Source organism: Vulpes lagopus, chromosome 7 (genome assembly GCF_018345385.1).
Source record: "Vulpes lagopus strain Blue_001 chromosome 7, ASM1834538v1, whole genome shotgun sequence".
Classification (NCBI taxonomy): Eukaryota; Metazoa; Chordata; class Mammalia; order Carnivora; family Canidae; genus Vulpes; species Vulpes lagopus.
In genome coordinates, this window is record NC_054830.1 from 18,077,049 (window position 1) to 18,090,021 (window position 12,973).

Genomic DNA, 12,973 nt, shown 5'->3' on the forward strand with positions numbered 1-12,973 from the left:
ATCAGAGTCCAGACAACGCGGTGGGGATTCACAGCAGTTTATTGAAGGCCTAGTCAGGGTGGGAACTTTTCCATGCAGAGGCAGTAACAGGGGTGCGGCGGGGCTGGGGGCTGGGGTAGGAATCCTGCAAGAGTCACTGGCAGGTGTTGTAGATCTGGACCTGCAAGTTGATGGCTTGAAGCACACTACGCATCCTGGCCTCCAGCCCATCCAATTGGGCTGCTTTGCCTTCCAGTGCCCGCTCGTTCTCCTCATAGGTGCCTTCCAGCTCTAGGACGGGTAGGTCTCAGCTGAAAGGTCCTACTCCCACAGTCCCACACCTCTGGCATCCACCCACTCCAATCCTCACCTTGCAGCCGTTGCAGCTTGTCCTGCGCAGCCTGCAACAAGCCACGAGCTTCATCCCGAAGTTGTTCTGCCCGCACCTGTGCAGCCAGCACACCCTGGGCCTTGCGCTCAGCCAAGGCCTTCACTGTCTGGTACTGGTCGCCTAGTGGGCCCTGCAGCAGCTGCGAATATAGAGGGCAGAGTTAGCGTGGTGGCCCAGCCTCTACCCCAACCCTCACCAGCTGGCTCTGGCTCTACCCACCTGCTCAGCCTCCCGGGCACGACCCTGGGCACTGCCTGCTGTTTCTTCAGCACTAGAGGCTGCCAGGCTATTCCCTGCTCGTTTCAATTTCAGAGCCTCCAGGAGACCATCCAATTCTTGAGCCCGCTTGCCTGCAGAGCTCAGTGCCTGCTCTGCACCTGCCATCTTCGCCTGCACCTGTCACGGGTGGACCCAGGGTTAAACAGGTCTATGGGTGCATGCCCATAATCTTGCCCCACTGATGTCCCAGAGAGACCACACCTGGTGCAGGGTCCGCTCTGTGTCCTGTGTGTCAACTACTGCCCCCTGGATGGCGCCCTGAGCAGCACCCTGTGCCCTCTGGGCTTCCTCCAGTGCTGCCTGTACTGTTTCTGCCTTCTGCTTCTCACCCTCAGCCCGGCTCCTGAGGAAGACAGCGAATCAGGGCCTGTAAGTATCAGGACCAGGTGTCAAGGATAGGGGCCAGGGTCATGGTCAGACCTTGCCCGCCGTGCATCTTGTAGTAGCTGCTCTGCCCGACGCACATCTCCCACGGTACGCGCCAGGATTGTGTCCACATCTGCCAGGCTCCGGACTCTCTCTGCAATTGCACCTGCCAGGTGCTGAATCTGCTCAGGTGATGCTGGGATGGAGAGCTCTAGCACTCTTGTGGCCACCATCTCAATGCTATCGGGATCAGCCCCCTCCTCTATGGAGACACAGGCAAGGGCTTAGGGACACAGATTCTCCAGCATGGGCATCAGACACAATCTTGGGGTGTGAGACCACACATGGAAAATGAGTTTGCTAATAGGCATAGTGATGTAACTACAAGAACTGTAAGTGGGCAGAGACTTGGGGGTCATGAACTTGAGGACCACATATAGGCAAGGGTTTAGGAACTAGACGTGGGGTTTTAAACATAGATCCAGTGCAGGCCCTGACCCAAGTATAAACCCAGGGACATAAGTATGAACACAGACACGGGTGAAACAACCACATGGCCTGGGCCACACGGGAGGCTCACGGCTGAGGAAGTCCTTCACACTCTGGATAAGTTCCCGAAGTTCTTGGTTGGCCTTCTCCACCTGTCCTCTGGAAGCATTAGCTTTGTCCAGGGCTGCCTGGGCCCGTTGCTGTGCCTCGCCTGCTTGCCGACGGGTCTCAGCCACCTGGCTGAGGATGCCTCCACCTTCTGCCAGTGCCCGCTGCAACTCTGCCTGTGTGTGCCGGGCCCGACCCAGTGCCAGGTCCGCCATGGCTACTGCCCCATTGCAGCCGAGGCCCCCACAGCGGGGCTGCCCATCCTCATCCAGACAGCCAGCACCCCCGCAAGGGCTTGTAGCACAGGGTGCATCCCCTGGGGGTCCACACACCTGCCAGGCACAGAACAAGTCAGGGCCCTGTGGAAAGAACAGCCACACCTACATGTCCCACCCTACACTTGTGCCTTACCAGTTCATTTATGGCTGTCAGGCTCAGGGAGTGGGTACGGGCAGAGAGTTTGCCTAGTGCCTGCTGGTTGGCCTTGTGTTTGCGGTTGAAGTCCTCCCTCTGGGCACTCATTAGCACCTCTGTATGGTGCCGAGTATCTGCTGAGTTGCTCACAGGGCTAGGCACTGTCAAAGCTGATGTGTTGGCACGATGTTCTGCCTCTGCAGAGAGACTGTGGGCGTGGCGGATGCTGTCATAGGCACCTATATTGGGCAGAGGCTGGCAGTCAGCAAAAGATCACCAAATCTGGGGTGCCTGGGATAAGCATCCAACTCATGATTTTGGCTTAGGTCATGATCTGAGGGTCACTGAGATCAAGCCCTGTGTTGGGCTCTGCCCTAGACTTGGAACCTGCTTAAGATTCTGTCTCCCTCTCCTTCTACCCCTCCCCACTCACACTCTCTAAGAAGAAAAAGAGATCATCCAACCCTGGTCCACCTGCCTAGTTGGCTGAAAGCTCACCCAGGAAATTTGAATGCTTGAGCAGGTCCAGATGCTGGTCCAGCTGCCTCAGCGTGAGATTAAGCGCAAGCCCATCTCGCTCCAGACTGCTAAGTGCATGGTTGGCATTGAAGTTCTCATCCTGCACATCTGTCAGTTCTGCTTCCAGCTGGGTCAGGTGCTCAGTGGCCTCTCCAATTTCACGCCTGTGCCAGTGAGGAGTGGTGTTTAGAGAAGCTTCAGCCCTGGTCCATTGGGTCTCTGCCCCATCCCTCAATGTATCCTTAGACCCTTCCGCACCGCAGCTCCTCTGTGGCCTCCACGAGCTGTGCAGTGGAGGCAGCTGAGGTGTTGCGGGCACCCACGATCCCCTGCACAGTCCCCAGCTTCTCCTGGATGCGCCAGAAGCTGCTCTCAAAGGCACCCAGCACACCAGTCTGTTGTAAATCCTGCACCCGCTGCTCCAGGCGCCGTGTACGGGCCGCCAAATCCTGTACCACACGGTCCCAGTCCCCGAAGCATGTGTGACATGGGTGGCAGGCAGGAAAGACCCCGGAAAAGCCACGAGCACACTGGTCACAGCGCACGCCAGACACTCCTGGGCGGCAGCTGCAGTGACCTGTAGAGCGGTGACACTGAGGTGTGTCTATTCCATGAGGGTCACAATCACAGGCTGTAGGAAAGGGCAGATCAGAGTTAGGGTGCCAGCGGGGGCATCCTGGGAAGTCCCCCACCCACTCTGGCCCTGTTAGGACTCTCACCACGACACTGCAACCCAGGGTCTCCCCAGTGGAGCTCCTGGCATTCAGAACAGGTTCGCCCACCAAAGCCAGCACGGCAGTGGCACTGCCCTGTGAACTAGAGTGGGAACACGGCAGATTTCAAAGCTTCAATCAGAAGCTAAGTTCTTGAGACTCAAGACAGACAGATGACCCCATCCACCCAGGGATCCACAGGGGGGTCCGGTCCTATACCTCATTGCAGGTGGGGCCTCTGGCTCGGCTTGGATGACAGGCACAGGGCTGGCAGCCGTGGCCACTAGTAAGGTTCCAGAAGTTGGGAGCACAGCGGTCACAGGTAGGGCCCTGGACATTGGGGAGGCATGGGCACTGCCCACTGCTTGGGTCACAGTTGCAGCGATCAATGGACGGGCACTGCTGGGGATCTGTTCCCAGCAAGTTGCAGGTACAGCCTGTGCCAGTCAGGCACATTAATCAAGGGGAGTCCGAGCAGCAGAGCCCTACCACAGCCCTCCCCTCCCCATACTCTCCCACACTCACGGTGACAGCTCTGTCGGGCAGCCTGCCCATGGAAGCCAGGCTTGCAGTGGGCACAGTGTGGCCCCTCCGTGTGGTATAAGCAGCGCAGGCACTGCCCCGTGCGGGGATCACAGGCATCAGGGTCCATAGTGTCAATGTTTCCATTGCACTCACACGGTTGGCACTGGCCACCTGGCCTTGATGGGTCCCCAAAGTGTCCAGGGGCACAAGCTTCACACCGTAGCCCTGCCCACAGTTGGGGAAGGCATGAATGTTCAGTTCAGCTGCCCCACCCTGATCCCATGCCTGCACCTTATCTATCTACTCACCTGTGTACCCTGCCCTACAGTGGCACATGATCTGCTGGGAGTACCCATCCCGATGGCAAGAAGTAGCAAAGTGACGCTGGCTCCCAGGGCCTTCAGGGCAGGGACAGGGCCGGCACTGACCCCCATATGGTAGCCTTGGGTCCCCATGGAAGCCAGCAATGCACCTTCAGGGAAGGACAGGAAGAAATATGTGATCCCTGAGCAGCCTTCAAACCCACCAACCCACTCCTTGCTGCTCCAGGCTCACCTTTCACAGTGCTCACCCCCTGTGTGATCACGGCAGCCCAGGCAAGCGCCTGTGTGGGTGTCACATTCGTCGGCATGCCCATTGCAGACACATGGCTGGCATCTAGGGAATCCCCACTGGCCACGCTGGCAGCGATCACAGCGAAGCCCAAAGGCACCAGTTCGGCAGGGGCACTGCCCACTGGTCTCTTCACATAGGCCACTGAGTGCCCCCTCAGGGCTACACTGGCAGGCTGAGGGCAAGGCAGAGGCTGAACCAGGGAGGGGGGTTTGAGGGAATCTAGATGGGGTTAGGGTAGGAAAGTCACGGAATGGAAGAGAACTTCCAGTGTTACAGTGCTGGGAGTTTGGGGTCTAACACAGAACTTCCAGTGTTACAGTGCTGGGAGTTTGGGGTCTAACACAGAGTTAGAGAAAGGCAGAGTTGGAAAGAAAACAGTAGTGGGGGGAGAGAAAGTAAGAGGGAAAAAAGGTAGGCAAGTACCTTGACAGCCTGTGGGACCAAAGCCGTAGAAGCCAGGGGCACAGTGATCACAGCGGCGCCCCACCACTGCAGGTTTACACACGCACTGACCGCCATGAGGATTGCACTCAGAACTTAGTGAGCCCTGGGGGTCACACTGACAGGCTGTGGGGCAGGTGGGTAGGGCCAAGTCAGGCTGGGGCCCCACACCTCTGCCCCACCAACCCACAAAACACAGACACTCACGCAAGGCACCATTGTAGAGGAGGGTGGACAGACTGATAAGGAGGGGAGCGCAGGCCTCAGAGGGAAGGGTCTTGCTAGGCACCAGACCCTCCTGATGGCAACGGTAGCGTTCAAAGGTGGCACGGCGCTCCAGGGCAGCAGCATCACCCCCACTAAACATCTCTAGCACCAGGACACGGGGCAGCAGCACCAGCTAAAAAGATGAGCAAGGAAGAGGAAGATTTAGAGCCAGGACCATATTGGCACCACCAGAGCACTTAACACCACCATGGGCCTGCCTCTTCTGTCACAGGCCCCTCCTGTCCAGCCACCACTACAGATCCCATCCCACAGACCCGGCCTCCTTGGTCAGTGTCGGGAGAGGGACTGTTCACCGAGTCAATGAGCAGACTGGGTCCAGAGTAGGGAGCCTCGGTCTGAGCACTTCCCCCTGTTCGCACCAACTTCAGAAGCAGCTTGTAGGAGATGCCAGGCTCAAGACAGACAGGTCTGGGAAACACCATATACCTGGGGGTAGATAAAGACAGATATGGGGTTTACCCAGGGTCACTGTACCCACCATCCTAGGCCTCCCCACCCCGCACACCAACAACTAAATCATTGGCCAAGAGAGACACTAGGACTGGGTCATGCCAACAGACACTTGCACAGCCTGACAGAAAATCTATACAGGAGATACCCCCTTTTTTTTAAGATTTTATTTATTTATTCATGAGAGACACACAGAGAGAGGCAGAGACATAGGCAGAGGGAGCAGCAGGCCCCTGCAGGGAACCCAATGTAGAACTCCATCCCAGAACCCCGAGATCATGACCCAAGCCGAAGGCAGACATTCAACCACTGAGCCACCCAGGTGCCCCTATACAGGAGATTCCCACAAACATGCCTCACTGGAATCCTATACCTGTGCAGACCAATCTCTTGAAACATGCTCTACAACCTTGCAACCGCACAGCATTTCCCTGGCAAAATACTTGCCAATTTTTCTTCAACAGCTTCCTCAGACTTCCTGCAACTATGACCTCCAACCTCTGCTCCTCTTCACTGAGACTATATCATTCTCCCTCAGCCACCTGGCCCTGCCTTTCCTAGGTCATTCTCATCAGCCTGCTAGGATTCTTTTTTTTTTTTTTTTTTAAGATTTTATTTATTTACTCATGAGAGAGAGAGAGAGAGAGAGAGGCAGAGACACAGGCAGAAGGAGAAGCAGGCTCTGTGCAGGGAGCCTGACGTGGGACTCGATCCTGGGTCTCCAGATCAGGCCCTGGGCTGAAGGCGGCGCTAAACCACTGAGCCACCTGGGCTGCCCGTTTTTTTGTTTTGTTTTGTTTTGTTTTTAAGATTTTACTTATTTACTTGAGTGAGAGAGAGTATGCATGAGTGTAAGAAAGCACAAGCAGGAGGAGGGGCAGAGGGAGAATGAGAAGCAGACTTCCCACTGAACAGGGAGCCCAACACAACACGATCCCAGAACCAGGAGACCATAACCTGAGCTGAAGGCAGACGCTTAACCAACTGAGCCACCAGGTGCACCACCCCTCATGCTAGGGTTCTTTTATCCCCCTTGAAAACATCTTCCTTCAATCCCTGAGTCTCTCTTAGCTGTTATCTTTGCTTTCCTGCCTAACAAATTCCTAAAACTGGACTGTGTTCATTGCCTCCACTCTAGCCTCCCACTCCAATGGGGTTTTTATGCCAACATGCCATGGAGACAGCCTATATACCAAGCTCACCATTGACCTCCATGTAGCCAAACCCAGAAGCCTCTTCTCTATTCCTGTCTGCTCCAGCATTCAGTGGCATGTGATTAAAGCAGTGTATCTTCTTTCCTGAGACACTCTTCTGCCCCCTTCTGGAAACTTATCCACACTCCTGATTTTCTCCCCCAGATCCTCCTTTTCTATTGACGTCTAACACCCCAAAGCTTGGTTCTGGTCCTCCTTCCTTTCTCTGGTCATTTCACTTAGACCTATCTCTCTGGTGACAAGTCCCAAATTAATATCTCCACCTTGAGGCCTCCCAGAAAATCCAGACACAGAAATCCAACCACCCACTGGCCTTCTCCTCCATATGCCTAAGTACCTCAGAACTGTTTCTCCCTATGTCTCTATCTCAGATAGAGCGCCCAATCCTCCCCTAGATGAACAAACCCAAAATGCTAGAGTCATCTTTCCACTTTATCTCCCTTTTCTACATGTCTAAGTCATCAGCTCTGCCGCTAGAATCCTCTGGAAACTTCATCATCTTGCCCCATCAATGGCTAAACCTCTGTCACTCAGCTAATTCAATAGCCTGCAGCAGATCTTCCAGCTTCCACCTTGGTCCCTTTAAGTCTATTTTCCACTCAGCAAGTAGAGGGATCTTTGTTAAACACAAATCACAGTTGGTAAAATGTCTATAATGGGTGTGGCCCATTGTACGCAGCTCTCTCAATTTCTGTGTATTGTTTGAATATTTACATAACAAACAAAAAGTTAAAAAATAAAGTGATGAAAAAAAGATACATGAAACAAATACTACCCAAAATGTAATAAAACAATAATCAGCCCAGTCACATCTCTGCTCAGAATGCTTTGATGCCCTCCCTTCCCCATCCCCACCCTTACATCTCCGCCCAACCCCCTCTGCGATGGGCATTACCTATAGTGACACTAGTTTCTCATTAATTCTTGCCCCAGGCCTCTGGAACTTAGACCCCTAAGAGAGAAGGCCTTGTTCTACTTCCTTCTTCTGACCTATGCCATGCCTAACAGCACCTGGCAAACAGAACTCAGGAGGAGGCACTTGAAGCAAGGGCAGATGAATGAGCAGTGGCATCCCACAAGTGCCCTTCAGGGAATTAGGGCTGGCCCCCAACTCTCCAGCATTATAGATGCTACCATTAGTACCCTCACCTGGTTTCTGGTTGCAGAGTCCCTGGGATGTGGTCATCCTTGGGCAGCACATGCCCACATAGGCTGTGGGCAGACACAGGCCCTGGGCGCTGCACGGTCACTTCCATCTCTGCCCATTGCTTGGGGACCTGGAAGGATGGGAAGATGAAGGAAATGCTACTACACCTAGAAGTTCAGCTCTGGGTCATGTTTCACAGGGTCTGACCTGAGGTTCCAAGCGCAACAGCAGGTCGTAGTCCATGGCTCTCGGCACAGAGCCCACCAGAAACTCCAGTGCCTGACCCTCCTGCAGCCTAACAAAGCCCCGGCCGGTCCAGGATGGAGTCCCACTGGAAGTCACCAAGCGCTCCACCACATCAAGCACCTGGGAGGTATGCAGCTCAGGGTGGGTGCTCAGGTAAGACACCATCTCTTCTGCTACAACCTGTCCTCAAACCCCAGCTCTTCAGCTGAGACCCTGTCCAAGGTTAGACACCCTCCCCTGACAACGGCACACTGTCTGTGCCAATGTGGTGCTGGAGGTGGAAGCAAGTACATAACTCCACCTCTCCAACTCAAGCCCTGCCCTCCAACGTTGCCCCCTACCTGTCCTCGGGTATCCTCAGCCTCCCAAGTTAGGTGATCAAGGAAAGGCCGGAAATAGCCAGGCTGCACCTGCTCACAGCGTCGCCCCACCATGTGCTGGCGACAGTGGCACTGACCTGTGGCCTCACTGCACCTGGAAAGCCCACGGTTACTCAAGAAGGACCCCTTATCCTGCCCAGGTTCTTTTCCCACCCCTCCTGGGACTCCTGATACAGCACTCACTGGGGATCCAAGGCACCGCCCACGTCGCAATCACAAGGACGACAGCCAAGCAGGTCATGGCTCAGGCCCCAGTGGCCAGGCTAGGGGAGAGGAAGTTGCTGGGGGGCTAGAAACAGACCCCCCTCACCACCCATCAGGGAATCTACTACCCCTTGGTGAAAATAGTCCCTAGACCATGGCTCCCAACCTTCACCTCTCCAACCTAAGGCCTCTCAGCCAAGAATGGACTCTAAGCTCTTAGCACCCACCACCCCTTAGCCCTATACTCTGAGGATAAGTACAGGACCCCATAGCACTAGCCCCCTCCAGTCGCACCAGGCAGTGGTTGCAGCCACGTCCAGTCACTAGACGCTTGCAGAAACAGGTTCCACTGTTGGGGTCACAAGAGGTGGTCCCAGGCACTGTGCCTCGTGCATCACACTGGCACCCTGCAGGCAAAGAGACCCATCACACTCTGGAGAGCTGTGGCAGTGCTGGTGTTGAGTTGGGTCAAAAGTAAGAAGTCAAGGGTTAACATCAGTACAGGTATTAGAGCAAGATACACATACGCCGACAGCCTGCAGGGTCACTGGCACTAAGTCCAAAGAAGCCATCACGACATTGCTGGCAGCGAGAGCCCACCACATGTTCTTTGCAGCGACACTGGCCCGAAACCAGCCCCAGGGCAGGATCATCATGGGGATCGCAGCGACCACCATCTTGGGAACCCATGGGGTCACAATCACAGGCTGAGGGCAAAAAGAGGTGCAGGGTCACCCTAATCCCAACTAGTCCAGCACCACACATCTCCCAAGCCTCCCCCAGCCTAGATTTCCAGCCTGGGTCCACCCTATGCCCCCACCCCCACCCCAAATCCCTACAACCTGGACAACAGTCTGGCTTTCTACTTCCTACCCCAGACTCAGCTTTCCCATCCCCAACCCCAGCCTCACAGCGACACATAGCTGGGTCCCGCAGGTCCTTGCTTGGATCACGGTAGAAGAAGGGTCGGCAGAGCTCACAGTGGCGCCCAGCTGTATTGTGCTGACATCCATCACACACGCCTCCACTCACGTTGCCAGATGCCAGGTATATGGCCATATCAAAGTGGCAGCTGTGTGCATGCCCATGGCACTCACATTCTTGGGGGAGGGAAAGGCAGGACAAAGGCCAATTGAGGGACTACATCCTGAGGCTAAGGGGTGTAGGGGTCCCAGTGACACGGCAGGTACTTGCCACTGGCCAGAATTTGTGGATGGGGGCTCAGGTACTTTACAGTTTCAGCATCATACTGGGCCCCTGCCCAGAGCAGATTGTGGAGGAGAGTTATGAGAGTCCCCAGAGGCATCAAGGCCTGGATACCCTCCAGATATAACCTGAGTGTTAGGCACTTGACCAACCCCCTCTAAGTTCAACCCAAGGCACAGCCAGGTCACAGTGTTCTAGGGCTATAGGGGCCAGGATGTCACTCACTCCTGCAGGCATGACTGTGGCCATCCTCAGCTGGACGCCAGGGCAAGTCATGATAGAAATCCTGACACTGCTCACAGTTGAGGCCTCGAGTGTTGTGTTTGCAGATGCAGGCCCCATGAACCTAGGAGGTGGGCAGGCATGTGGTCAGCACTGTCTAGCCAGACCTGTCCCTGCCCCCAGCCCCATTCCAGCCAGCTGAAGCCCCTCACCATGCCCTCAGCATGGGCTGGTGCTCCTGGGGCAGGTGCACACTGTGAGGCGTGTCCATAACAGAAGCAGTTGCCTCGAACAACCAGCTCGTAAAGGGCATAATAGTATTTCTCACGGATCTCCCGCCGTGGGTCAAGCAGGTTGTCTCCCAGCGTATGTAGCCGTGTCAGGTTCACCCGTAGGTTGGTGATCTTCAGCAGGTCTAAGTGGGGGGAAAGGATTAGAAGCCAGCTGGCCAGGCAGGCTCTTGTTGCCCCATGCCCACTCAGGGGCTGCAGCTGCCAAGGTCACCTTGTGAGACCTCCTGTCTACTGTTATATGAGCTAAATTGGACTTGGCACCTGCCCTATGAAGTACCCAAAATAGCTACTGAGGCCCCAAATAGTCACCAGCCGGACGCTGGGACTGTGCCAGGCTCAAAGGGAGGAACACTCACTCTGGATCCGTGGGCTATAGGGGTCTGGGATAGGGATGGCAGGATCCAGCACCCGATAGATGACCTGGAGGGACGTGGAGCCATTAGAAACACTGGACTCTGACTCAGACCCATCATCCCCCCTCATCCTGCCCGATGTCAGATCTCAGTCCTCACCTCGCCTTCAGTGGATGGCTCAATCTCTGAGTAGCGGGACTCACAGACTATGTCATCCCAGTATCGTGGTGGGGCCAGTGGGACTCCTGGAAAGTCAGCCCCACAGTCATAGGAAAAATATCGGTACACATGCCAGGTGCGTCCAAAGTCAGCTGAGCGTTCCACCAGCATGGCAGCAGGACGAAACGTCTGGGTGGGGGGCATGGCTGATCAGTGAGCATCAGGACTCAAGTCCACCCCAGGCCCATCAAGAGCCCTGCCCAGCTAGGGCTTGCCCTTAAGCAGCTCATGGACAGGTGGGGGTGACCACTGGAAGCCAAGCAATAATCAGGGAGGGTAGCCACTTCTAGGGGGAAGGCTCAGGGATCATGGGGCCCAGGGAGGCAACGCCTGATCCAGCCTCACATTGGGGCAGCATGGGGAAAGTCCTGAAGGCAGAAGGCAACAGAAGGTGTGGGAGATGAAGGAGCCTCCCATGCAGTCAAACACAGCATAAGAGCTCAGTAAGGCTGGGCCAAGGAGCTGCGACTCTGTTCAGGGGCAACGGGGAGCCAAGCAGGATGATTCAAGCAGGCTCCCAGACATGCGGGCACCTTGAAGGTCATAATGAGGTGCGTGAAATGAAACTCAGCCTCCAAGTCCAGCTGGATGGTGACCACGGGGACACCTGGGGCAGGAGTCGGAGGTCAGGGACTTGAGACTACTGGTGGGCAACCCTGCTCACCCCATGCCCCATCCACGGCCTCACCATTCTCTGACTGCCACCAGGCTGCCCGGCGCTGTGGTGCAAAGCTGGTAACTACATTCTGGATGCGATGGCTGTTTGGGTTGTCTCTGGCAGAGAAGGGGCGCCGGGAGTCACACAGGAAGCACTTCTTCTCATCCTAGGTTGGGTCAGAGTCAAGGTCAGGGTCAGTGCCACAGGCAGGGCCAGAACCCTCTCCCCCGCATCCCTGAATACCCCCATCCCACCCAGCCGCACCTGTAGGTGACTAACGATGCAGTAAGGTTGGGGGCCATGTAAGCCACAGGTGGATGAGGCAGTCAGTCTGTCAGCACGGCCCACTAGCAAGTCACCTGTGGCAGGGTAGCAGCTTCCCCTCGAACAGCCTGGCATATCCGGGGCCAGGGCCTGGGCCAGGGCAGTGGCCAGCACTGGGAACAGTGGGTCATCCAGTTTTGCCGTGCTCCCACCCACTAGCCCCAGGGCTGGCTCTCCCAGGACCCACCATCACACCCCACAAACCCCAGGCCTTCACCAGGCCCTCTCACCACTCAACAGTAGGCCCACATGAAGCTCCCAGGGCCCAGGCTGTCCCCGCAGGTCCCTCCCTCGTTCCCCTGGGGCCCGCTCCATCCTGAAGAGGAAGGGAATACAGATGGGGGGGGGGATAAGAGTCTGGAGCCCTTGCCCACCTCCCCCCCCCCCCTTGGGGTTCCATGCAGACCCAGCCGGAGTAAGTCCAGGGTCGATTTCCCACTCAATCCTCCAGCCAGCGGCAGTCCCTCCACTAGCTGAGTCCTGCGACTTTGAGCAAAGTTGAGAAGCACGGCAAGAAGGAAAGCATGGAGTGGATCTTGGGCAGGAGTACATACCATGCAAAGATTCTCCTCCCACCTCTCCAGAAACAACCCTCACTCTAGAAACCAGACACAGGCCAGCTCACTCACAAATCTATATTGTGCTCCCTTGCCCAGACCTGTGCAGAACAAGGGGAAAGTGGTTTGGCTTTAGGCTACCACAGTTAAGGGGCTCACCAAGTAAGGGATCTGGCATGAGCAAAGGAAAGCAGTCTGATCTTGAGACTTCAAATAGCCCACAGTACACAGCCTTTGTCCCCAGTGTTGTAAGCGCTGTGGAAGTCACCATCAACTAAGCTGTTCAGTACCTGGGCTCCAGCATCAGTGGGGAGATGAGAGAGAGCACACAGACACATCAAGCTCCTCATTTAGGGATGTGGAAAATTTGTTG

At 55.7% G+C, this 12,973-nt stretch overlaps 1 protein-coding gene across 3 annotated transcripts; it reads right to left on the reverse strand.

The window, feature by feature from the left end:
• Positions 1 to 21: 21 nt before the first annotated feature.
• Positions 22 to 12,745, reverse strand: LAMB2 (laminin subunit beta 2). 3 transcript variants are annotated; one of them, XM_041761835.1, is made up of 33 exons: positions 12,450 to 12,579; positions 12,274 to 12,359; positions 11,984 to 12,156; positions 11,750 to 11,885; positions 11,595 to 11,668; positions 11,002 to 11,190; positions 10,846 to 10,909; positions 10,409 to 10,611; positions 10,200 to 10,320; positions 9,680 to 9,868; positions 9,296 to 9,475; positions 9,063 to 9,175; positions 8,748 to 8,827; positions 8,526 to 8,658; positions 8,146 to 8,304; positions 7,941 to 8,068; positions 5,421 to 5,553; positions 5,047 to 5,239; positions 4,822 to 4,965; positions 4,339 to 4,570; positions 4,092 to 4,255; positions 3,784 to 4,008; positions 3,478 to 3,695; positions 3,265 to 3,361; positions 2,804 to 3,176; positions 2,525 to 2,709; positions 2,024 to 2,265; positions 1,596 to 1,944; positions 1,070 to 1,277; positions 851 to 992; positions 590 to 766; positions 350 to 509; positions 22 to 270 (listed from the first exon to the last, which is right to left on the reverse strand). In XM_041761835.1, the coding sequence occupies exons 2-33, from the start codon at positions 12,356 to 12,358 to the stop codon at positions 134 to 136; spliced, it is 5,406 nt and encodes a 1,801-aa protein (XP_041617769.1). In that variant the 5' UTR covers position 12,359; positions 12,450 to 12,579; the 3' UTR covers positions 22 to 133. The 3 variants fall into 3 exon arrangements, with proteins under 3 accessions (XP_041617769.1, XP_041617768.1, XP_041617770.1); XM_041761834.1 differs by lacking the exon at positions 12,274 to 12,359 and having other exon boundaries at positions 12,450 to 12,745; XM_041761836.1 differs by lacking the exons at positions 11,595 to 11,668; positions 11,984 to 12,156; positions 12,274 to 12,359; positions 12,450 to 12,579 and having other exon boundaries at positions 11,750 to 11,878.
• Between the last annotated feature and the right edge of the window lie 228 nt (positions 12,746 to 12,973).